The 25,838-nt window shown below is 45.0% G+C and overlaps 1 protein-coding gene across 1 annotated transcript; it reads left to right on the top strand.

Moving 5' to 3' along the window:
* Nucleotides 1–1,055: 1,055 nt before the first annotated feature.
* Nucleotides 1,056–25,838, top strand: URM1 (ubiquitin related modifier 1). The gene is made up of 5 exons (XM_005293441.4): nucleotides 1,056–1,192; nucleotides 8,339–8,409; nucleotides 23,202–23,283; nucleotides 24,617–24,665; nucleotides 25,608–25,838. The coding sequence occupies exons 1-5, from the start codon at nucleotides 1,158–1,160 to the stop codon at nucleotides 25,674–25,676; spliced, it is 306 nt and encodes a 101-aa protein (XP_005293498.1). The 5' UTR covers nucleotides 1,056–1,157; the 3' UTR covers nucleotides 25,677–25,838.

The raw sequence follows: 25,838 nt of genomic DNA, 5'->3' as shown, positions 1-25,838 counted from the left end.
TGCTTGACATCAGGTGAATGTTTTGGTTTATACAACTTTTAAAGCAATGAGGACATAAAAAGTGCTCAGTGAGAGGCTTCTTCAGTTTGGAAGGCAGGTGGGACATTGAGCTAGTGAATGGGGACAATGCCATTTTTGCAATAAAATATTTTAAACAGGAGGAAAAAAACCTCCAGAGAGACTGTCAGAACAGGTCAGAGCCAGGTTATTATTATGATTATTTGCATTAGAGTAGCACCTAGAGGCCCCCATCAGGGAGAAGGGCCCAGTTGAACTAGACTCTGTACCCTACACTGGCAGACAGCTTTTGGATGGCATGGGACCGCATATTATCACCCCTTGGTGCTCTGCCTTCAGGTGCTGGGGGCCCACACCGTCATCACAGGGGCTCTGCCTTTGGGAGCCCTGTGCCCTCTGCTCCCCGAGGGGCTCTGCCGCTAGGTACCAGGGGGCCAGGTGCCCTCACCTCCACCAGGGGCTCTGCCGCTAGGTACCAGGGGGCCAGGTGCCCTCACCCCCCAGGGGCTCTGCCGCTAGGTACCAGGGGGCCAGGTGCCCTCACCCCCCAGGGGCTCTGCCGCTAGGTACCAGGGGGCCAGGTGCCCTCACCCCCCAGGGGCACTGCCGCTAGGTACCAGGGAGCCATGTGCCCTCACCTCCCCCAGGGGCTCTGCTGCTAGGTACCAGGGGGCCAGGTGCCCTCACCCCCCAGGGGCTCTGCTGCTAGGTACCAGGGGGCAAGGTGCCCTCACCCCCCAGGGGCACGGCCACTAGGTATCAGGGCCATGTGCCCCGGCTCTGCCTTTGATGCTGGACAGCCCCGTATCATGGGCCCATGGGCCTGCGCAGTGATGGTACCACTGGGTTTCTGTGGCTCCCCAAAGCCCCAGCTCCTGGAGCCTCGGGATCCCAACGACCTCTCCTCCCTCCCCATTACAGGCCCCACGCTCCAGCCCCGGGGGCGGAGCTCAGCACCGGCGCCCGCCCTTTGATTGGTTTAAACTCGCGATCCCCGCCCTCTCAAGGTTGGCGCTGGCTCCGCCCCCACCCGGATCCCCGCCTTCAAAGGCAGCGCCGCCGCGGCTGCTACGCAACCTCATGTATCCGGAAATGAGGATGTACTTCCGGGTTGACCCGCGTGTTTCCCCTCCCCTAAGATGGCGGCGCCCATGTCCCTGCTGGTGGAGTTTGGGTGAGTGTGGCCGGGCTGCAGCGAGGGGCCTGGGGCAGGGTCCTTGGAGCGGCTGTGCCGTGTGGGGGCCCGTGGGAGCCGTTCCTGTGGGTGCTCGCCCGTGGGGTGGGCTAGGAGATCCGGGGACACGCTGCCTGGCCACGGACCTAGAGCCTGGTGGGCCTGGAGCTGTGGGGGCACCAGTGCAGGCAGGAGCTGGGGTGCCTGGTGGCGAGACCAATGTACTAGGGGCCGCGGCAAGGCGGTCTGGGGTTAGGGGGCTGGCGTAGGGTCGTGGGGGAAGGGTGGAGGAAGGGTGAGGGTTTGGGGCAGAAAAGACGCACCTCGTGGGGTGGTTATGGGATTCCGGAGGTAGTGCAGGGGGGCCAAGGTCCTGGGTGATTATAACGCAGGGCTGGAGAACAGGGGCTGGAGAACGAGGCTGGCACTAGAGGTGATGACGGTGTTTGGGAGTTTAGGGGGGTTACCGGGTTTTGGAGGGATAAGGATTGTGGTTGGGTGTGTTGTCACTGCCTCGGAGCACGGACTAGAACGCTCTTCACAAGGGGAATGAGAAGAAAAATAGGAATCGTCTGTCCTGCTGTTTGGGAGCAAAGCGTCATTTTAAACCTGACATTTTTGTCTTGCAGAAACTTAGTTTCAGGGAATGCTTTCTAGGTGGTACAGTTTTCATAAGGAGGATTTTAAATATCCTATTGAAACACATATGGGGCCATCACAAGAAGGAGAGGCTTTAAAAGGTGCCTTGAAGGGATCTACAATGAGGAAGTGGATAGGATGGGAGCTGGTCTGCACTAATCAATGAGGAAACCAGATGTGAGAGGGGCAGTGGGGTTTCAGGAATGGGTTGAATGGATCGTGATTAACGTGTGACTACCCAGGTTTTCAGAAAATGCAGGACTTCTGTCATCATTCATTGTTGGCACAAGGACAAATTATGTTAAACAATCAACACATTTACGGAGATGAGACATCATGTTTTAGAAAAACAGTTCTGCAGCTTTGTGTAGTTTCATTTTGTATTGTAGCACTCAAGGTACCCTTTGATCTAGATGCTGTAAAAACACAGAAAGACACGCAACTTGTTCAGAGGCACTTACAATTTAATTGAAAACAAGACTCAGTAAGGACCAGTACTGATATTTCAGGGTTTTATAACATTTATTCTGTTCCTCCTTCCTATGTTAAAGACAAGCCTCTCTGTTGGTCACTACTTTTTACCTCCCATTTAGTTTTGTAGGCTCTTGTGTACCAATTACGGTCTGTCGCTGTTAAAGTCCTCAGTCTTGTAATTGCCCAAGGATTTGCCATTGTCAAATTAGAGCATGCACAATTGAACGGGAAGTGTTGGGCACTGGTGGTACAAGTGAGGTCTTAGTTCAGAAGACTGGTACAGTTTCCCCAAAGTGTTTTTGTTTGTTAATGCCATAGTTTATTTGATACCACAGTGAACAGGCAGGATTACTGAGATGGTTTTATCCTAGAGAAAACCCCTGTTCTTCACTCACTGAACAATGGGAGGGAGGTTGTTTTTACTGATGGATTATCCCATTGTGAATGTCAAAAATAGATTATAAATCCTTTCCTTTTCCTTTGGTATAGTAAATTGTTTAAAATTGAAATATTTTTTTATAACTTTATTTTTCAACATATATGCTGTTTGCTTTTTGCAGTTCTTTCAGCTCAGATAAAGTAAACTAGTAATGTCAGCTTCACGTTATTTATTATCACATTTTATTTTCAGGTTCTCATTGCTGTAATATCTGGATTGCTGGACACTTAAAAACTTTAAAACATTTTGTTTAAATTGGAAATTTACAAACATTTGTCTTGGGCTTACATTTTGTTAAGTCTTTTTCTTACAAAAGCTAAAAGGCTTGCTTGGTTTCCCCATCCCTATACACGTACACAATCTTCATAACCCTTTAAATGCCCTTCTCTGTAAGAGGCCCTTCCTCAATCTTTCCCCACTTCCAGCTGCAGAAACTCTCCTCGTTTTCTCAGAAGAGTGAGAAGCATTTTTGCTTCCCTTGGAAATGCATAAATGAGCTCTCTATGTGTAAATCACAGCTGAGTTCTCCACAGTTAGCGCATTACAGAAGGACCTTATCTCGCCATCTACATTTCTACAATAACAGTGTGACCTTGTTTTCGTTACATAAAAAAATGTTTTTCATATAATTACTGTGACTTGTTCTCTCACAAGAATCTCGGCTAAAGTTAATAATTGCTGCTTCCATTTTTTTGTGAGCTGGTGGAAGAACACCAACAGAGCAGTCTTTAGGAGTGTCACTGCATATAAGTAGCACTGCTGAGAGCATAACAAAGGTTCTGTTGTGCGCTTCCATAGCAGAGCCAAGAAAAACTCCTAGTGTGACATTTTTAGATATTGGATTTAAAGGGACTTAGTCACATGTAGACTCATTATTTTCCATGTTATTCACATGTTTGCTTTTAAAATACATCTTTTTTTTTTTTTGAGGCAATTTTTAATCTACATGGTTGTGAGAAATGCAAGGTAGCAATGACTCATACTTGTACGTCTGAATAGTAAAACAGTTATAAAATATTTTATGCGTTTTAAGACCGAGAATCTTTCCAAGGATTAAATGGTATCTGCATAGAGTTTGGTAGTTTTTATGATTCTATTGGATGAATCCATCATCAAATATCTCCAAATTCAATACTGATGGGGCATGGGCCTCCAGCAGCACCTATACTTCAGGCAGAATCACTCATGCCAAGATGTTAAAAATTGTCTCAAAATTAGTTGTCTAAGGATTTAGGGGTTGAAATGACTTGATTTTTCAAGAGTGATGAACTGGCTAGTTTCCCTTGAGTTCAGTGGGAGCTGCTGGTTGCTCACCATTTCTGAAAATCAAGTCTTATACTTAGCTGGCTGAATCTTCATTTAGGCACCTAATTCTTAAATTCTTGGCCTCAGGAAGCAGAACTGAGTCAGTAGCATATATTGTCCGATGTTGCACTTGTATAGTGTTGGGACACTTCCCAGGCGTACCCATGGTTGTGAGGCACCTCACTACCATCTGCCCATAGCATGAGAAAGCCTTGTCTGTGTCTGCCTTGTCTGTGTCTGCCTAGAGTCAGCTCCCGGACTCCATTGGCAACAAAAGCACTCCCTTCTTAGCCTGCACAGGCTCTGCTGTCCTTTTGCAGGTTAGCACTAGGTACTCTCCAACCGCCAAGTGTCCCCCTGGAATGTCCAGCCCCTGTTTTCAATGGACATTCCCAGATTCACTGCTCACAAAGGAACAAAGTCCCTCAGCTTACTAGTTACACCTTAGATCACAGCTACACTATTAAAGTGGCATAGCACTTAGATATGTTTATAATGGAAGATAAGCAAAAGTTTATTTAACAAAAATAGAGGTTAGAGAAGTAGCAAGTAAAAGTATTGGAAACAAAGTTACATGTAAAATAAAATCGTAACACACATTCTAGAGCCTAGACTTCATTAACAAGATAATTTCCTTTTTAGTGAAGTTTAGCTCACCCAGAGTCTTTGCAGTGTTTTCCAGCTGGGTTGGTTGTGACCTCCTTTCATAAGACAGAACACACTGACCGTTCATCTCCTCAGTGAAGGATCTAGGGTGTAACTCAGTACCCCAGTGATACCCCCAAATCCATTGTCTTTACTCATAAACAGGATACCCCACTGCTTTTAGTTTTTTTCCTACAGCTTTCCGCTCTTGTATTTTGCAATCTCTTGTCTAATATCGGGCTCGGTAATGCAAATAGGCCTCCATTGCAATAAATACAGTGCACAATACACTTGACCAGACAGAGAGAGAGAAGTATATCCTGCCTGCTACCTGTCTGAACAAAATCTGTTCAAGGCCTGTCACCAACTGGTGGCTTACTTTTAACTTCAAGGCTTTAAGAACATAATTTCCAATATAGATGCATAACATAAATGTTACCTGTCCATACATGCAATGACTATGATGACCAGTAAGCTACTGGTTCTTGGTAGACACCTTACATGTCACCCTTTGGTAAATTATTATGCTCAGGCTCAGTAGATCCCTGTAAAACCCCAAGCATCCCCTCTGTCAGTTGACATCGAGGTCCCTGGGTCAAACCTCCCTTCTTACACTAATGCAGTAGGATCAGCCCCTGGCTAATCCATATGCATCAGCTTGGAGCCCTCTTGCCTGGACAGTGCAGCTGCCACCACATTTTCTTGGCCTTTAATATGTACAATTTTCATATTCCTGCACTGCTAAACTCCAGTGTCTCAGTCTGGAGCTGGTACTTTTTGTTCTGTGTAGCCATACCAACGGAGAGTGGGCTGTTAGGACCCTAAACTTCCTGTTAAATAAGTAAGGCCTTAACTGCTTGACCGCCCACACAATTGCATAACATTCGGTTTCTATGACAGAGGAATTCTGTTCACCAGGGGTCAGGTTTTTACTTAGGAAAGCAATAGGATGCTTTTTATTGTCTTCACCTGCTTGCGTCAGTACGACTCCCAGGCCTGTGGCAGAAGCGGTGGTGCGCAGTTCAAAATCTGGTCTGGCCAGAATAGGCTTTAGGATTTTCTTTGCTTTATCACACCCTTTCTGACAGGCTGCTGTGCACAGCACCGTGTTAGGTTTTCTCTTTTTGCACAGGTCTGTGATAGCAGACACCATGTTGCTGAATCCTTCCACAAACTGGTGGTAATAGTTCTCCAAGCCTATAAAAGACTGAACTTGTGTTTTGATTTCTGGTACAGGCCAGTTAACAGTGAATTCTACTTTCAATAGATCTGGGCAAATCTGGTCCCCTCTTCCAAATGACCTTCTAGATAAGGGATGTTGGCTGCATCCATTTTACACTTGGACATTTTTACCGTGACACTAGCATCTTTGAATTTCTTCAGCACAATTCCCAACTGGGTTTTTATGATCTGACCAGGAGTAGCTGAAGATGGTAATGTCATCTACGTAGGCCCAAGCAAAATCCTGTAACCCAGCTGACAACTGGTTTACAAGCCTTTGAAATGTGGCTCCTGCATTGATTAACCCAAAAGGTAACACTTGAGCTCAAAAAGTCCTGAATTAGTAACACCGGCAGACTTTTTTTTTTTTTTTTTCCCCCTCTTCACCTCAGTGTTTAAGGAATTTGACAATACTTCTTTGTTAAATTTAGGGTGCTCAGGAACTTTGCCCTGTCTATGGTGTCTAGCATGTTGTTGGTTCCTGATGCATACCATATGCCCAGGATCAAGACAGCCTTAAGCTTTCTGTAATCAACACAAAACCCTTTGTTTCCCTCCTTTTCAGGGACCATAATTACAGAAGCCCAGGGACTGTTAAACTCTTATTAGTCCCATTTTCAGCATGCTTGCTATTTCCTTGCAAACTTTCTCCTGCATTTTACCAGTTGTCTGGTGTGCTCTGCTGGGTGTGGGCTGAGGTCCTTCAATGTTCATAGAATATCAGGGTTGGAAGGGACCTCAGGCGGTCATCTAGTCCAACCCCCTGCTCAGAGCAGGACCAATTCCCAACTAAATCATCCCAGCCAGGGCTTTGTCAAGCCTGACCTTAAAAACCTCTAAGGAAGGAGATTCTACCCCCTCCCTAGGTAACCCATTCCAGTGCTTCACCACCCTCTTAGTGAAAAAGTTTTTCCTAATATCCAACCTAAACCTCCCCCACTGCAACTCTAGACCATCGCTCCTTGTTCTGTCATCTGGTACCACTAATCTCATGGACCGTTTCGTGAGTCAGTCCTGGCCTGCTGGAAAATACCTTTTGATGCCTTTGCAGCACAGCCAAAATCTCTGCCTTTTCAGATGAGGTTATCCCTTCAGATATATCCGTGCTTTCGAGTGAGGTACCACTATGACAGTGAGTTATCAAATCAGTAAGATGGGTCTGTCTTGGAGTCCTCCTCAGCACAGAGCACTTCATAAACAATAAAGCCTCAAACACTTTACTGCAATGGTTAATTGTCTATTTCATAAACGGGGAAATTGGCAACACGCGAGAAGTTAGTGGCAGATTCAGGAATAAAGCCCGGATTCCTAGTCCAGTTTGGTAACCCTCTTCGTACAGATGGTTCTTACAGTCCTGTATTCTCAAGAAATGAATCGATTGGGGCTGTAAAGTGGAATCATACTTTCTTCACAGGAGAGTTTGAGGGAAGTCTAAGCCACTGAAATGTGTTTTGCATTTAGCCTGGGATTTTCAGAGGCCTAAGGGAGTTAGGTACCCAAATCCCATTGAAATCCCCAAATTATTATAGTCTGGGATCAGCTCCTGAGAAAGTACTGCCTCCTACGCTCCCAAAGCTCTGCTTATTGATCAATGTTTTAATTGTGCTGGCGGATTGTAATATAATGGTCGCAGAGGGAGAGGCGATCTCTCTGGGGGTGTTTAAATATCAGGACACAGACTTTGAACTGGCTCCTTCAACAGAGAGCAAGTGCAGAGGGTGAAGCATGTGATGAGTGATATTTTGTACAACTTGCATGCAGAGTCCCTTGTCTTGTTTGCTACTCACACTGCGCATATGTTTCTGCTGTAATGCTTCGGAGGGTGAGTTGTGTAGTGGCTAGACCAAGAGGGAACTGCCAGGACTCCAGGATTATCCTCTTGGCTCTGCCTCTGACTTGCTGTGTGACCTTGCACAAGTTGTGTTTTCCCATCTGTAAACTGGGGATAGTACCGATTCCACAGGGTGTTTTGAGGTTAGTAAAGTACTTTGGGATCCTTGGATAAAAGTGTTACAGAAGGGCACGGTATTAGAGCATGTGAGTTTATAATATGATATTTGTATTACAGTACTGTCTAGTTTGAGTCCAACTGAGTTTGAGGTCCCGTTATGCTAGGCACTGTACAAGCAGACTGTCAGCTCTTTGAGGTAGGGACCATCTTTCTGTCCTCTGTTTGTACAGTGCCTAGCACAGTGCGTCCTGGTCCATAGCTAGCCATACAAGTAACTAATAGTAAGAGACAGTTACTGCCCCAAAGTGCTTACAGGCCAAATAGACAAAGACAGACAATTGTCCTACTTGAAATACAATCCGGTCCATTTTGTTTTCTCTCTGTTTTTTTGCATTGTAAACTACCCCATTTAGAACTTCTGTCACTTGAAAATAAAACAAAGCATGAGTTGTGCATTCTCTTTTTATTTCAGAGGTGGAGCAGAGCTTTTGTTTGATGGCGTTAAAAAACATCAGGTGACCTTGCCCTGTCAACCAGAGCCTTGTGAGTATTAGAGCTTTTCAAATAAGTCGAAAGAATGACCGCAAATGAAATGCCTGTGAAAAAGAGAGTCAGTTTGTACAGCAGTTATTCAGTTTACAACTGGAATCAATGTGGTTTAGGGCAGTTTCAGCCATGCTATTATTGATTGGCTAGCTTGGCAGACCATGGTTAACCCTCAAAGTAAATACAAAACATAAATAGGCTGAGCACCTTTTCCATTCTCCAGGCAACCACAAAATGAGTTCCTTTCCTCAAAGATTTTTGCCCTCCCCGCTGAATAGTGTTAATACACAGCAGCCTCTAAATATTTTCATGAAGTGTATTCTCCTTGGTCAGTCCATGAAGCTGCCTGTTAGCCAGTTTTATTTGTGCTTATATAGGAATATCGCTCTCTTGATTTTTAATTTAAAACAACTGAATATACTTAAACCACACAGACAAGCATGACAAAGCTAGGGCTTGAAAATTACGCTGGCCTTGCGTGCAGGACATCCTCTTTTCAGTCCTGCATATAATAAAAAACAAAGACTGCTAGACTGAGTGACCAGTGACTGTTCCAGTGATTATACAACATTAATTTATTTCCTTAGTGATTCGGGATATCCAAATCATTCTGATTACGAATTTCCTCCCCTCGACACTTGCCCACACTTCATTTGCATTGTGATTTTTTTTTTTTTTTTAAGTAGCCGATGTATCCAAAACTCTTCGATAGTAAAGCTTTATGCCATTTGAAACCTGGAATTATAAACTTAGAAATGATGTCAAGGATCAATCAACTTTAGCAGTTCATGAGAGATTGGTTGTAAATATAATCTGCATGCTGTGTATTTTAAGGCCTGAGATCTTCCTGCCATGCCTAGAAATATTTAGAGGCCAGTGCAAATGCTTTCAGGACAAGTAAACTTTTGATCCTGAATATAAACTATATATAATTCAAAAGGAATAGAAGCATTGAGATGGAGGAGGATGTGGTCAAAGACCAGGCCTGGGATTGTGAAGCTCTAGGTTCTGTCCTTGAGTCTGACACTGACTTGCTACGTGACATTGAGCAAGTCACTCAACTTCTCTGTCCTGTGTTAAAACGGGGGTACTATTGCCAGACATCGCAAGGGTGTCCTGAGGTTACATTCTATTGTCTGAAAAGCACTTGATGTCCCTGGATGGAAAGCACTAAAGAAGTGGCAGACTATTAATTTATTTGGATTGTAAACATCTTGAGCTAGGATATTGGGTGTTTTTTTTGTTTGTTTTGTTTTCAGATGGTGTTTGGCTTAGAATATTTGTTCATAGTCTAACACACTGTCAGTCTTCAGACAACGAACAGACATTCAGTTAGAAAGGAATTATAAGGTATTCTAATTCTATCTGAGGGTAGTGCAGGGTGCCCCTATCTAGCAGGGGTAAGAGCATGAGTCCCTAGTTTCTGCAGCCTGATAGATGTCCATGGTGCAGCATACAACACACAAAGGGCCTAATCCAGCTCTTGTTGAAGCCATTGGGAAGATTTCCATTGACTTCAATGGGAGTTGAATTTAGCCTTTTTTAATAATAAAAAAAATTCCCTCCCTGAAGATCTTGCTTACTCAGGCTCTCTTGGTACATGGGACAATAGTTCAGGTGTGGGAAGCTGTGGGCACATCAGAGGTGAGAGCATCATCAGCAGGGTTGGATCAGAAAAACTGTGTGAAGAAGAAATTCTATAAATTCCCTAATTGATCATGTTAATAAGGAAAACATTTGGGATTATTAACAATAAACAAGTTAATGCAGCTCTCTCTGGGGAAATGAAAATGTGTTTCTCAGTGGAAAATAAAGAGCACAATCCATCAATCCTAACTCAGGCAAAACTCACCTTGACTTCTCTGGGAGTTTTGACTGAGTAAGGACTGCATCATTGGGTCTTGTGTATTTAAAGAATTTAACTCCCCATGTTCAGTGTCTCCTGTCTAGTCACTTACTTTATACCATATGTTCATCTCCTAGTGTACTGAAGAAACCATGAATGAACAGATCTCATGAGTACTAGGATCATAATCCCATTTTAACTGATTTTTATTAGTTGTCAAGTGTATTTTTGGCCGTTTTGCCATTCCTTACGCTTCCTTTCCTCTTGGGTTATTATTTTTTTGTCCCTTTTTTTGCAGAGCAACTGCTTCTCTCTGGGACATTGGACCCAACTATATTTTAATTGTTTATATATTTTGTACAACACCCAGATGCAGGGGGATGGGGAGCTAAGTGAACAAATAGGGAAGAATGTATAAATAGTCTGTGCTCCAAATTTGACGTGGCTAGTGCTCTCTGAATTATAAAAATTGGTTTTATATTTAATTAGTGAGATTACCACATGCAAATCTCCTGAGTCTAGGACTAGGTGAAAATGTGGTTGGATTCTAAACCCTTTCTCCTCTTGTGTTAACTGGCCAGAGGGGAAGAGGGTCTGGAGGGAGGTTAAGGTGGGCAGATGGGAGGGAGCTGCAAATGGGACCACAGAAGGCCATGTATGGAGCCATGTGGAAGCAGCTGTCTTTGCTATCTGGGGTTTGAAGAGATTTTATCATGTTGCCCCTGAGGAACATATGAAAAAAGGGTGTGTGTGTGTGTGTGTGTGTGTGTGTGTACGTGTACACATGTCACCATACTTTGTGAGACCATATCATATTTTTCTCGGGCGCTGCAGATCTGTGCAGAAAGAAGAGCACCAGTTAAATAAGAACCTTTGTCCCAAAGCTGTGCTGACAATTTTGATTATCAGCATTATCAATGAGTTTAAGAGAAATTAAAGGAGCTGGCTCTGACTTATTCTGCGTAAAAAAAAACATTGCTAGGTGGGAGAGGGCAGCGAAGGAGATATTTGTCACATGGAGAGAGGATTAAATTGACTCGGAAAGTAAACCTTAATTTCAAGCATCGAAGGTGCTACTGGAAACAATGGAGCATAAAGAAAAGAAACCCTAAATTAAAAACACTGCAAATGTATTTGGCAGCATCCCCCTGAAACAAACCACAGTAACTTATTTAACCTCGTGTTTCGGCAATCAAATAGAGCATTGTATGAATGCTGCTGCTAGTGATGTCTGAGGTCCTTCCTCCATCCCACTTGGGTTTACAGTGCTGGATTTGTCTATGGTCATGAGAATGTAACTGACTGTGTTTAGAAGGATGGGAAAATAATGAGCATCGTTTAACCCCTGCAGCAGAGTCCCAGGTTCAAATCCAGGATGTTATGTTGGCTAAGAGTAACTAGAAAGACTCACTGCTGTGCTCTTACCACTGGATCTTGTATGCTCAGGTGAGAGCACTGATTAAAGAGGCTCTGGCTGTTGTGCAAGGAGCTGCTCAGCTCTGTATCATAGGCCCTGCACTGCTAACCATCATGAAGATTTTTCCTTTAAGTGGCAGGCGTCTGTGCTTTTGGAGCAAAAGTTCCAAGTGTCGATCGTGTGCTGTAATGACCAATCTGAAGCTTCTAGATTTGTTAGAATACTTGGCATTCAAAGGTTTGGAAGGATAAAATTGTAATCCATAAATTTCAGTAATCATATCTATTCCCCATTTACTCAAAATCTCATAGGGGAAAAAATCCATTGTTAATCACAATTTTGAGAGGGGGAAAATTAAAATAATGTATTTGTTGAGTTTGACTGTGCATGGTGCTATCTGAGACACAGGAAATGCGCCGAGGGATTTACAGTCCAAGCACCTCATCCTGCAAGGTGCTGAGTGCTCTTCACTTCTGTTGAAATCAGTTGGAATTAGTCACTCAGCACCTCAAAAGAGGGAGTCTATCTCTCAGGATAAGGCCCCAAAATATGAACGGAATAGTTCAGATACAGTGCACTAGGGGCTAGTTTGACCCGAGTGCCAGGAAGATCGCTAGAATTGAGTGTACAAGATGGCACCAGTTGTCTAGAAGTGCAAAATAATGGTGGTGATAACATTTGGCTGTCGGCAATAAAAATCATTCCAAATACTGATTTCTTATTGAGTTGATTACTCCTACCTTCTCTCTAAACGTTTTGAAATGAACGTTTAAAATATTTCTGGTAGGGCAAAGTTTTGTCAAATTAAAAACTAAATAAGTGACTTAATCCACGGACATTAAAATAAATCGAATCCTTCCAAACCACCTGATATGGCGCTTTCCATCTTCAAAGGAATATGTGAATATTCTCTTCCTTGCAACTCCGCAATGGGCTAGTGAAGTATGTATTTATTGATGGGGAAAACTGAAGCGCAGAGGTCATGTGACTTACCAGAGAGAGCATCTCATGTTAGTATAAAGGTAGAATTAGAATTTGGGAGTCCTGACTCCAAGACCCCTCTTTCACAAGGCCAGTCTGCACAGGCAAATCTTCTATGTCAGGGGGGATCCATATTATGACCCTATCAGGGCACTGTCACGTTACTATTCAGTTTGGGCATTTGACCGGTCCAGAGAGAAATAGTTGATTTGACCAGTCAAATATTTTAAAGCAATGACTTATTAGAATAGTACCAATAGTAACAAAAAAGAGTAAGACTTTGTGGTCTCCAATAGGTTTAGGCTTAGCCTTAGATACTTGTGCCTAATTACAAAAACCGAGTTACTTAATTGAGTTTTCAACTCCAAAAAATGAAATGAAGTTCTAAAAAACTGAAAGAATAACACCGTGATGCAATTTAAAAAGGTAGGCTGCTGTCTCTATCAGGGCTTTCTTGTTGGAATGTTTGACAATATTTGACCATGGTCATTTGACTGGCTTACCAAGCCTCATTAATATGTCCCAGCCAGGGTAGATTGGGTTGTGTGGCTGGGCCCTTTCATCTGTTCTGCCTAGTTGTGCCATCGCCCCATTGAATCACTGGTATGCAGTATTTCCTGGCTGTTGTCCCAGTGAAGTGGGTATGTTATTTATAAGGGGGCCAATTGAGCGGATTCATTTGTAGTTCTTCGTTGTTAGAAGGAAAGATGGAAAAATTAAAATTCTCTTGCAGGAGTCATCTCAGTGCTTTCCTACTAGGCTTCGTGTAATGGGAGCTGCGTTAACCCTCTGCCATGAATCTGATTAATCTGAACTCATAGAAGGAACTTCCCAGGCACTGAGAAGCCCATCTCTCTTCTGTGTGACCAAATCCCTCTGATAACAAAGCCTGGCTTTTCTGTCCTTCCCAGCCAGTGTGTTCCTGCACAGGCACCTATTAGGATAACCTTTCTATCCCCTACCACCCAACCCCCACCCTCACTCCTTTTCTCTTGGTGGTATTTGCTGTCATGACACCACTGTTTAAAGGATGGCAGCAGAGCATAGGCTGATGAGGAGGTTCCTGGCCCTTTAAACTGCTTAGCATGCGTTTCACACGGTTCACGGTGCCAGCTGTTCCTTTCTCCTCCTGCCCTCACTCACAGGAGCTGTTTGCTGAGCTCAGAGCTCCTGTGCAAAATTGCTTTTCAAAAGAGCCACTTTCTGCTTAATTAAACAATGAGACGCCGTCCCTCTGCACATCTGTAAAGCTCCTTCTGCAGCCCCTTTATCCCACAAACTGCTCCATTCTTACCTCCATTCAATTGTAAATCTTCCTCCCCTTCCCCCATCCGCGCTCTTTCTTTTCCCCTTTCAAGTAAGGCTGAGGAGGTTGGTGTTTCTGTGGGAGGGGGAATTGGTTTAATGGTCCTTGCTGTATATGAAAATATAACGTTAGCAAAGTAACTGCTGAAAATGAGAGGCAAGGACTGGCACAGATAATTGTGTGGCTTTTGTATTGCAGTGGAATAAAGTCATAATAGCGATTTGAACGGGACATCAGTTATTCTCCCCCACTAATCCTACCAAGCCATAAAAAAATCACTAGTTCTTAAAGCTGATGGGAAGAGGGTGAGGAGTCAGGGCAAGAAACTCTTGCCCAACTCGCGGTGCCAGTGAGAGTCTGTACCAAGGAAGTCCCTCTACAGGCTTCTGTATGAATAGATGTTGCCAGGGTGAGTGTGACCAAAGGGATCCCTCTGCAGTCTTTCTGTATGAATAGTTACATTCCTCCATGGGCAGTGAGTCTTGGGTGTATAATTTTACATAGTCTTTGGTGTTAGTGGTTAGATTTCCTCTCTGTCCACTGTTTCTTTCCCAACACAGTCAGGGAAATGAGGAAAGTTCATTTCCACAGCGGGTTTAAAATGGACTTTGTCTGCATTCTTTGAATTGTCAGGGAATTTGCCTGAGTGGCTTACACAAATTAATCCACAACAATTCCAGGTTGTGCAGAAGAGATGAATGGAGAAATAGATGAGGTATCTGTGGCAAGGTGGGAACACCCACTTCTTTATGTCAGGAAGAGGTTATAGTTAGGGTGATGCAGTATTGTCTAACTAGGGTTGATAGGATGCAGTTAAGAAAATGAGAATTTAGGCTATTGGTAAAAAGATTCCTAACTTTGCAAGCTATGGCACAATCTCCTACGGGATGTGTGGGAAGCACCACATTCCCTGAGCCCTTTAAAACTAGACTGGAGAAAGCCCTAAACAGTCTTCCATTGGGAATAATCCTGCACTAGTAGAGAGAGAAACTAGAAGAGCCCTGTTACCTGGTCATCATTTCTAACTTCTCTGATTCCTAATCCAGCCTTCAATGCCTGTGGAATATAATCGCCACCTATTGTCCCTTCTTTTTGTAAGATTCTCCTTAGCTCCTTCCTTAGATAATTTTGAACAAGAGACTGGACCATGTACCACTGCTAGTGATCCATGATCCTAATAAAAAGAGATGGTTTAGTGCACTGGCATTTATTCATAAGCCTTAAAGTGACCATAGCGTTGGGTGTTGTAAGATTAGAAACTCTGATTTTTGGTGCTGTGGCGGGATTAGCTTTATGCAGAGGATCAAATCCCTTTAGAAATGCCAGGAACTGATGGAAGCACTTTGGATCTGGTGATTTGCTGCTGGCTGGCAAATGGGATCAAAGATCCCTGAAATTTATGATCTCCCTACCAGCTAACTGGAGGGAATGTGAGATCCTGGGATCTGAGTGATCCCTTGTCATTTACAAGAGCTGACAGAAAATCCCATGATCCACGTGTTCCTTGATGACTGACAGGGCCGAGAACTCCTCTGAATGCAGGGCCCAGGACTGAGGTCCTCCATCCAAGATAACAGAAGGGTTATGGAAGAACGCAGCATCTGATCTCTTCCTGTGCTGTGGATAAGAGGGAATGGAGGAAGCACTAATGTGGGCCCTCCCTTCCAGTTAACTCTCTCCCTCCCCGCTACCACTTTCATCTCTCTGCCAGGTGATCGTAAGCAGGACCCAGGCATTATCTTCTAACGCACAGAAGCTGATGGTTCCAAAGTCACTAAAAGCTCCCTGTTAATAGAATCCAGATTGAAGTCTTTTTCCTATACATATCAGAAATGGCTCAGAAGATGTCAGTGAAAACAGATTCGAAACTTCTCTTGGCCTTGCTGTGGTCACCATGCCTTGAGTCTGAAACCTTGTCTACACTAGAGCTTACTCCGGTACACCCCAGAGTGATGCAAGTTATACCAACCTAAGTGCCGGTATAGACCGCACTCTGTCAGCAGGAGAGCCTCTCCTGCCGACATAGCTACCGCCTCTCGTGGGACATGAAGTAATTAAGCCAACTGGAGAGCCCTCTCCTGTCAGCTTAGAGTATCTTCCCCAGAAGCGCTACAGTGTAGACGTAGCCAGAGTCTAACCCTTTCCCTCTGATTCTGCTTATATAAGCCATTTCAGGCCTTCTGCTGCAGCTTATGGTACCCCACCATCTGCTTCGGAGGTTCACTTTGTACATTGACTAGCCTGAGGAACCCCTTGTATCCATTTTTACAATGGGCCCTTTCATAACATTGTGGCCCTTGTGCTAATTAGAATTCAGTAAAATGGACAAGGCACTCGCCTGCCTGAGTGGTGTATTTTGGGGATGTTTTATATTTTGAAAAATAAGCCACCTAACCTGGCAAAGGGGTTACAAATTCTCTTCCCATCCAGGCAGCGGGAATGATGGAAGAGGCATGCAAAGAGGGGACTCTGTCATGGTTACAGGCCAGTGGCTGAGAATGTGGGTGGGATGGCGCTTGGCCAGAGTTAGTGACCTCAACAAATTGGAGCTGAGCCGTGGTCAGGATGATGAACGATCGTGTTCTGGGTCAGAGAAATGGTGCCCCATAGGGAGGTGTCCGAAAGGCGGCCCGAGAAAACCGGTTGCGCTGTTGCAACACTGACCCCTCGGTGAGCAGGGCTGCGTACATCTTATTTATTACAAACCAGAAAGGAACTTTCCGGTGTCTAAGCCTTAAGAGTCCCCTGTTTTCCTGAAATAGGCTTCCTATTCTGCACCCAAGACAAGGATATTACTGAAAATACACCCTCTGGAAGCCCTAGCGGGAGGGTTGGATTGTGCATCTGCTCGTTAATGTATGAGGGGCATGCGGGGGGAGGTGCGGAGATGCATATGTATGTTGTGTTTGTGTGTGTAAATCTGCCAGTGACACACACAGCCCTATGTGTGTTCATACAGCTTCTTTGTTAGTGGAGGGCTGCGTTTTCACATTCACTGATATTCTGTTAATGCAAGATCAGCGAGTATGTGTTTCAGGGCAGTGTTTAGGGTTTCTGGGTGTTTACATGATTGGTGAGATTTCGCAGTGAAAAGCTGGCCCTGTGTTTCTTATTCCAGGCACCTGTCTGCCATGACTGTTTTCTCTCTGCTGAGTTATCACAGATGAGTCCGTCAGGACCAGGAGGTTTTATTGAGCTGTGAAAGATCTATGGGTTTCAGCTATGGTTTTGAGGGTGCAAATGAGCCCAGGAGTTTGTAGGAGGCAGAACTAAAATGGAGTCCCAGATCACTTTCTCTAAGAGGATACTCACTGATTCTTCCGGACAGAAAAGTTAGATGTGACAGATCAGACTTTGGAGGAGACCACGCTGGAGACTATGCAGATTTTTCAACCACATTCAGGAATATTTATACTGCAGCTTGTGTGGGTTAAAAACAAGCCTGGGATTTGGGTACACGCTCTCTGCAGCTCTCACATCCTGTCCACTTGCATGACAAGCCAGTGGCTTTGTGTCACTGAAAACATGCTCATTTTTGTGGATCTGTTCATTCCCATTGGGCTGTTTGTTTTGTGCGTATACAGTGGCCCTGTGGCTTTCAGCTCCTGTGATGCACTTGGATGGTCACTTCACTCACATTTGCTTTTTTCTTTTTCTTTTTTTTTTCTTGGCTTTTCTATTCACTTCAGAATGTTCCTGTGACTATGGTGCTGGTGAAAGGCACTGGGTTGACAGCCCTGAAGACTGAGTTCTCTCTGTCCACGGATCAGAGACAGAGTTCCCCACCATTGTGCTTCAACCCCAAATTGCAGAGACCTCCTCTGAGGTCAGAGGGTAGTTCCGTTTCCGTGGCCCATTCTGCCCTTGGCACCTCTGCTGAGATGAGCACTAATTGGCCCCATTGTTGGTAATTATGGTGGGTTTTATGGTCTGAATATTTGTCTACCAGGAACTGGACTGAAGCTACCAAAGTAATTTCACTGGGGCCATGTGATGGTAACAAATCTTGGTCATTATTAACTGGGCTGAGTTTAAAGTGGTGACTAACGGAAAACCGCTCAAGACCCTCTTATCAATGCTCTGAGCCATCCAATTCCCTACTTCTTAACATTATTTGTATTGTATAATGTTCAATAAGCAGCACAGAACTGCCATTGCACAATATGTGATCTGTCACCGCCAAAGGGCAGCATACATTGTGCAATTGCACTTCTGTAAATATTAAATACTCCTGTTCCAATGATGAGTCCGCTTTCATAAGCAGTTTAGATAAAGCATAAAATTGGTGTCCCAATGGTAAGGATTCAGCTTGGCAGTGGACAGGGGGTGGTCCGTTTAAATGGCTTTCCTTCCAGTTGATTATTTCTACAGATCCATGCGTTTGAATGGTGCTTTACAGACAAACAGGTCCTTGGCCCGAGGAGCTTACAAACCAAGTTATACACACCACAGCGTGGTGTAACAAAGTGTGGGGGAGGGTGCTGTAGGAAAGAGAAGGGTCATGGTAATAAAAGAGCAGGAATTGTGCTTTAGTTGCACACGTTATTATTTTTGGGAGAGTCCAGGAGCTCCAATCACAGACCAGGACCCCATTGTGCCAGGCCCTGTACAAACGCAGACCGACCGATGGTCCCTGCCCAAAAGACCTTGCAATCTAAGTATTCTTATTCAGTTTTTGAATTTTGTCTGTGCATACTTTTTGGATCTGTCATTTTTCATTGTTATATTATTGGTAGTTTTGAGGAGCAAAGATAAATACGAGGGCAGGAGCAGAATTCAGTGCTGGAAGAACAGCTGAAAGAAGTGAGTCTTGAGATGGGATTTGGAGAAGGCGTGAGAGTTACATTGCACTTTGGATCAGAGGGGATATTCAAGAATAAATGGGTGGGGGGGGACTTGCATAAGAACAGCCATAGTGGGTCAGACCAATGGTCCATCTAACCCAGTATCCTGTCTTCCAACAGTAGCCAAGCCAGGTGCTTCAGACGTAATGAACAGAACAGATAATCAAGTGATCCATCCCCTGTCCACTCCCAGTTTCTGGCAAACAGAGGCTATGGACACTCAGAGCATGGGGTTGCATTTAATTCTCCTATGCACATGTGTGAGACTTCTGGGGGAGGTGTTGGTATGTGTTAGGGGTGTTGGTGTGAGTGTTGTCTGGGCTCTGTAACTGCAGGCACAGATGGGGCTGAAAATAATGTATTTATTATGGAAGGGGTGGGGGGAATCTTCCGAGACAGTCTTGAAATAAGCCAGCCACACCTTGCAAGCTTCTTCTGGGTGGCTATCCTCGGTCCAGCTGGTGCAGTGTAGAGATGGTGTGGCTTTTACCAGGTAAAATCTTGGTTTTTACTGCCCTGGGGAAAACTAATTAATCCCAGTTTAAGGAATTTTCTATTTTAAAAATGAATTAATGTACACTACATTACACTTAGGCTTAGTTGCATATTCAAATTGTGGTTCCAAAAGGCAGTAGATTCATAAATTAATTTAGGGTTGTACAAATAAAAAGTAAAATTGCAGTGGACATAATATGCAAGTCCAATACTGAACATCCGAATGTCTGTAGATTTTGGTTTGGTATTTTCTCAAGGAAGTTATTCATGTCATGCTTCATAGTTCAGTTTTCAATATTTTATAAATACAAGTCAAAAAACGTCGTCTATGAAAACAACAATAATGCAGAGTTGTAGGCTTGAAGCTTTAGGCAGTCGAAGACCTGCAGAGTTGCAGATTACCAGTCCCTTTGGCCATGCAGCATTCTGTAGCAGAAGACCAGCTGTGATGTAGTGGATAGACCAAGCTTATTCCTCACTTTTGAATGCCTGTAGCCAAAGTACGAAAAGATTCATTCTGTGCTTGCTGAACTTGCTGGATGCTGATGCAATTATTTTTCTCGGTTTCCTGTTTTAAACCGGGTTTAAGCCAGTATTTACCAGTGCCCTGTCTTAAATTAGTGTTTCCTGGGAAATGGCCCACCCTGGTACAGTGTGCTTGTGTTTTTAAATGATCTATCTTGAAGGGCCCCAGAAGAGCAGGCTGTTTACTGTATCAAAGCAGAATCCTATATCATCCACCTCATTGTTTTGTGCCCTCATGCAAGTGCGTTGCTCACAAGCATAAGGCCCTTCATAGTGTTGCCGTGGTGGGGCTGGTTTTCCCTTTTGCACTCTTCTTCCTCCTCCTGTAGGGCTGTTTGTCATTCTCCTTCCCTAGCGGTCATTTCATAGCGATGGAGAGCAAAAGCAGTTTGTGGGTGAGCTCCTGGGGGCTGAACACTGCAGCAGCATTCTTTGGTGAAGGTTGACATAGTTAACTCTTGTTCTGGTGGCTGACTGACCAGCTCCTTATGCCTTCTGTCTATTGCTCACTGTCTCCAGGGAAGTGATCACCTTGGAGGACAGTATATTCCATGTTGCTAAACTAAACTTCTCTAACCGATATTTAGTTAAAAAGAAATCCCTGCTCTGACCGTAGGTGAGGATCCAATGTACAGTGCAATCTGCCGCCATGAGACAGATCTTCCCTTCATGACAGAAACTGTCCAGTTTTGGGAGGCAGCATCGCTTGGCATCGTTCTCTAGGCAATCCCCTCTGGCCGCCTAGGATACGTCGGTCCCACTGCTTTAGAGGAAGCCAGCAACACAGGGCCACAGAGGATATGTGAAAGAGGAAAAAATGGAAGGAGTCCTAGTGGAGAGACACTCACTTACAACAGATGGGGATTTTTTCCTGGGAAGGTGTATCTCCATTCACTGTAACTGACTTACACCTGTTTACAGCTGAGCAGAGTTTACTCTTCGTGCGGGGAGAGTCACAAATGTGACCAGTGAAAGAAAGCACCTCCCTTTTGTAGGTTTATTCTAAAGAAACAAAGCTCCGTTCCAGGGAACCTCCCTGACAGCACCACACAATGTGCTGACACAGTGCAAGGACTGAGTCACCCCATTACAAGGGTATTTATTTCATGGATCAGTCATGCGACAACTGCACCAAAAAGAGTTGTTTAGCTCAGCCTGTAAAAGAGGGTTGTGAAAATATTTACAGTGCCGTTTACAACAGAGAGATGTGCATATACAGCCCGTTATTCCCTCTGATACAGCTAGAGGGGGTTCAAGCCCTAATAGCTGATAGGTGGATTTGTGCACTGGGAACACTTCCTTGTGCCTTTGAAACAAATAAAGCTCTTTTGGGGCTTTCAGAAGGTTCTTTAAAGGAGCCCTGGAGAATAACTGATTGTAGATTCAGAATGATGAAGTGGATTGTGGAACAGTGAAATATAGAGGCAAATGCAGGAGAACGCCACATTGTAATTTGTCAGCTTCTCCAAACCCTGTAATGGATTATTCTCTCCCTCTGACACGTCTCACCTCGCCAATAGGAAATTAACTGATGCTATCGCTAAAGAAATTGTTTTTGCCTCACAAAGTAAAATTGTTACTATAAAAACCTGCTAGCAGTGTCTCCTCCTCCTTTTACATGAAGACAAATCCGTCCTGTCACTACTGAAATAGAAAGATAAAGGCTGAGCTTTAATAAAGCAACTATAAAACAAAGCGTGTGTGTGTGTGTGTGTGTGTGTGCGCGCGCGCGCAGAGGGTCTGAGCTGAAGGTGTGATGCCAAAGGAGATTACAAAGGGCTTGAGTGGAACTACGCCACCTCTAACATGTCTGTTTATGTATGTGACTGTATATTCATGAATGTTTGCCTATGTCTTATGGGGCTTACGTTTTCAAAAGTATAAACCTTCAGAAGTGCCGGCCTGGCTTTCAGAGGTGGCAAATGCTCACATCTCCCACTGAGCTCCCTTGCCATAGTGGGTGTTCTGCACTTCAAAAACTAACACACACAAAGCCAGCCCCAGGATGTAGATGTCTCATGTTGGGATGCCCAAAAATTTAGATGCCCAAAATGAGCGGACATTTACAAATCTAGTCATCAGTTTGTATCCTGCATGTGTCTCACAAAGTGACTGTTCCAGGGAGGGTCACGTTCTAACCCACTTGTTAGTTTCCTCTTCAGTTTCTCAAACAAATTCTTATAGGCCATGCAAGTATCCATCCATGCCTGTTGCAGCCCAAAGGTGAATGGTTTTAGGAGACTTGAGTGAAATCGGTTCAGCCACTTTTTTGAGTTTATGCTGCCATTTTGTGGGGGGAGGGGAAAGAGAGAGAGAGAGAAAGGGAGACACTTTCACCATGCGTTTCAATCCATTTTAGTACGTGTTTCAGACCCAACACTAGAAGCTTCAAACTTAGCTTCTTGTGTAATCCTCCTTGAGACTACTGAATTCCTCATCTTCACGCTTGTATTGTTTTAATTCTAAACATTTTAAGTTTGCAGTTTAAATGTTTGATTCCTGCTCCATTAACTGTGGAGGCTTTTTGCATTTTCTGTGGTCAGGTATGCACATCCAACCAACTCTGTCTATGGGGGTGCGTGGTGTGTGCCTCCTAACAAAGGAGATGCCCCTTCCTGGTGAATGCTGACCTGGGTGGGTTCTCGAGGATCCCTTCTTATTCCCTTGGTTACATCTTGTGACCAGACAGAGTGAATGGAGCACTATTCCCATCATTGGTCCTTGTCCCAGGATGAGCATAACATCTCTGCTAACTGGGGAGTGAGGGCTGGGGCCCTAGTCTTTGACCTCCTGTGAAACAGAAGTGGATATTTCAGGGGTGGGCAAACTTTTTGGTCCAAGGGCCACATTGGGGTTGCAAAACTGTATGGAGGGCCGGGTAGGGAGGACTGTGCCTCCCCAAACAGCCTGGCCCTCGCTCCCTATCTGACCCCTCCCACTTCTCACCCCCTGACTGCCCCCCTCAGAACCTCTGACCCATCCAACCCCCTCCCAGGACCCCACGCCCCTAACCGGCCGCTCCCAGGACCCCACGCCCTATCCAACTGCCTCTGTCCCCTGACTGCCCCCTGGGACCCCCTGCCCCTTATCCAACCCTCAGCCACCTTACCATGCCGCTCAGAGGAGCATGTCTGGCAACTGCGCCGCCCGTCCGGAGCCAGACGTGCTGCTCGGCGGGAGCATGCAACCCCACCACCCAGAGCGCTGCCCACACGGTGGCATAACTGTGGGGGAGGGGCCGGGGGCTAGCCTCCCTGGCCAGGAGCTCAAGGGCCGGGGAGGACAGTCCTGCGGGCCACATAGTTTGCCCACCTCTGGGATATTTGGTGCTGGTGAGGAAGCTAGTCTATAAACTGTGATTCTCTCTCCTTTCAGGGGACATCAGAAACCTGCTAAAGTGGATCAAACAGAATCTATTAAAAGAGAGACCAGAATTATTTATTCAAGGGGACACTGTGTAAGTACAGATGTAAAAGACTTTGTTCATGTTTCCCTGTCTGCAAGTCCCAGTGCAGAGGGCATATGTGTTACTGCTGGTGGCGGGAAGAAAGTTATATCAGTTGAAATATGGCATATGCTAGAAGGAATGACATGGAAGAGAATACCCCATAGACTTGAATAGGGAAAAAAGGTCCGCTCTATTGTCTTGCTGTATGACCAAAGGCAGATCACTTAGCTTCTCTGTGCCTCATTATTCCCATCTGTAAAATGGGGATAAATACTACCCCATGGGAGGGATGGGAGGCTCTCTTTGTAAAGGGCATTGATTTCCTTGGATGACAGGGACTATGCAAGTGCAAAGTACTACTGTGGTGGAGGGAGGTGGGTTGATATTCTAGAGAATTATCCAGATTGGGGAGCAATGTGTCTGCTCTTTGCCAGGTCTGACTGTGAGAACTCCAGCTCCTTCTGAACCTAAGCCCAACCCAATTCCACAAAATGTCTGTCTCCTTACGACCCACAGCAGGAGGTCCCCCAGCACTCATGGCCTCTTTCCATTCCCGTCCCCTTGAGTACTAGCATTGTGTGTAGATTGCAGGGTTGAGGTTTTAGCAAGTAGACCATCCCCCTGTTCCAGCTGTGTGTCTGTGTTGCACAGCGCAGTCTCTGTTCACATCACTGGGCCTGGATCAGTCACTCTGAGAAGCACCAACAAATAGATCTGCTGGGAAATGATTTTATTTTTAAAATGGGGCCAATCCCATTGAAAAAGGCCAGAAGAAATGGAGCACAATGTGCTGTGCAGGCAACTCCCAGCTGCAGAGTGGAGGTTGGGTGTTTAACATTCCTCACAGGTCTCTGTGAGCTGAAGCGTGTGCCAGGTCCCCTGGTAGCAGGAGAGACAATTGCAGGACACTGAAGATCAAAGAAGGGGAATCCCTTTGCCTCTAATCAGGAGCTCTGAGTTGATCCTGGGTGTTTACAACCGTTAGCAGGGGCACTACAATTGCTTTCCTTAGCTCTGAATTGACCTCTCTGCACTCGATTGCAGTGCACGGGTTTTAATTACCTGGCTTTTCTATATTGTCTTGAAATGGAGTCATCCCAGAGCCTTCTTGTGAATGGTGTCTTTTGATTTCAAACGAGCTCTGGGATCAATCTCGTTTTCCCCTTTATTTGATCTAGAAAGGGCACTGCCTGTCCCTATTTCCACCTCTGTGTTATGATTCCCTTTTCGCATCAGCTTTACAGACCAGCCTGCCTGTGATCTGCTTTTTAACAGCCAGCGGTGCTAACTCTTTGCAGCTTTTAGCAACCCTATTTCCTGACGACTTCTCTCTGTTCTGCAGGCGGCCAGGAATTTTGGTACTCATCAATGATGCAGACTGGGAACTAATGGTCAGTCCCACTTCAGTTTTATTTTCTTTGTTCTGTTGCTCTGCCTGATTTTGTGGCTGTTCTTGGGAAGCTATTTTAGATTCTTGCCCCAAGCTAAGCATCTAGTAGTGGGCAAGGGGAGGGAGGAGTTCCTGCGTGTGGTGTACGCTGGCTGTTCTAAAGCCTGGAGCCTTTATCTAACCTGCTGAGGCTCAACCACCATTCAGTCCCCCAGAAGATCACCCACACTCCCTGACCGTCAGCTGTGGCCTTCACTCCTCTGGGAACTGAGTTGGTGTCTCATCCATGCTTGAGATAACCACTTGCTTAGTGGGGCACCGTTGTTGCTTCACAGCCTTGGGCAATTGTAAGAGCCGTTGATTATAAGAAGGTGAGTGCTTGGGAGGTGAAGACATGTTTTGCCTAAGATCATTCTCAGGTGAACCAGAGGAGGATGCTCAGGTAGAACAAGCGGAGCTGGCCCTTGGGGTTTTTGCTACACTAGGATTACGTCTACACTTAAAGCGAGGAAGAATTCTTCTGTCCCCCTGGTGCTGTCTAGACCATGGGTTAGGTTGGCTTCACTATGTCGCTCAGGAGTGTGGATTTTTTTCACTCCCCAGAGCATCGTAGCTGGGTCAGCTTAACTTTTTAGTGCAGACGTGGCCTAGGCAAACAGGCTAATGTCTTCTCCTCTCAGCCCACCATCACAGGCCCACTATAAATAGGCACGAACTAGTCTGCAGATATAATAGTCACTTCTGAGAGTGGCACTTCCCCATGACAGTGAATACCTGAGAGCTCCCTCTCCTGTCTCTCCACCTCACCTTTCTTAGGAGTAAACCTTGATCTTCCCCCTCTGCAGTCCCTAGTGCTCTGGCATCTGTTATGAGATGTTCTTCTTTTGCAGCCTCTGTTTGGAAATGCCTATTAAACCATTTCTCATTCTTTCTTGACCTGCAGGGCGAGCTGGATTATAAACTCCAGGACCAGGATAATGTGGTTTTCATCTCAACGTTACATGGTGGTTGAGCTCTTGGAATTCATAAGGACATAAAACAAGAACACTGGGGGAGAACCCTCATGTCTTTTTGAACTGTCTGTGCCTCACTTACAAGCCATGGCAAATCATTTACACCGTCATTAGGCGTACAAATAAAACCCATGCCAGTGACTGGCCTAGCGTGCACTTCA

Source organism: Chrysemys picta, chromosome 18 (assembly GCF_011386835.1).
Source record: "Chrysemys picta bellii isolate R12L10 chromosome 18, ASM1138683v2, whole genome shotgun sequence".
NCBI classification, from domain to species: Eukaryota; Metazoa; Chordata; order Testudines; family Emydidae; genus Chrysemys; species Chrysemys picta.
This window is presented reverse-complemented; position numbering and strand designations above follow the sequence as displayed.

Excerpts from the sequence above, each read along its gene's own strand:
- URM1 (XM_005293441.4), top strand. The coding sequence starts at position 1,158 with ATGGCGGCGCCCATGTCCCTGCTGGTGGAGTTTGG. Across the intron at positions 1,193-8,338 it reads TCCCTGCTGGTGGAGTTTGG|AGGTGGAGCAGAGCTTTTGT; the intron begins GTGAGTGTGGCC and ends TTTTTATTTCAG. Across the intron at positions 23,284-24,616 it reads TTTATTCAAGGGGACACTGT|GCGGCCAGGAATTTTGGTAC; the intron begins GTAAGTACAGAT and ends TCTGTTCTGCAG.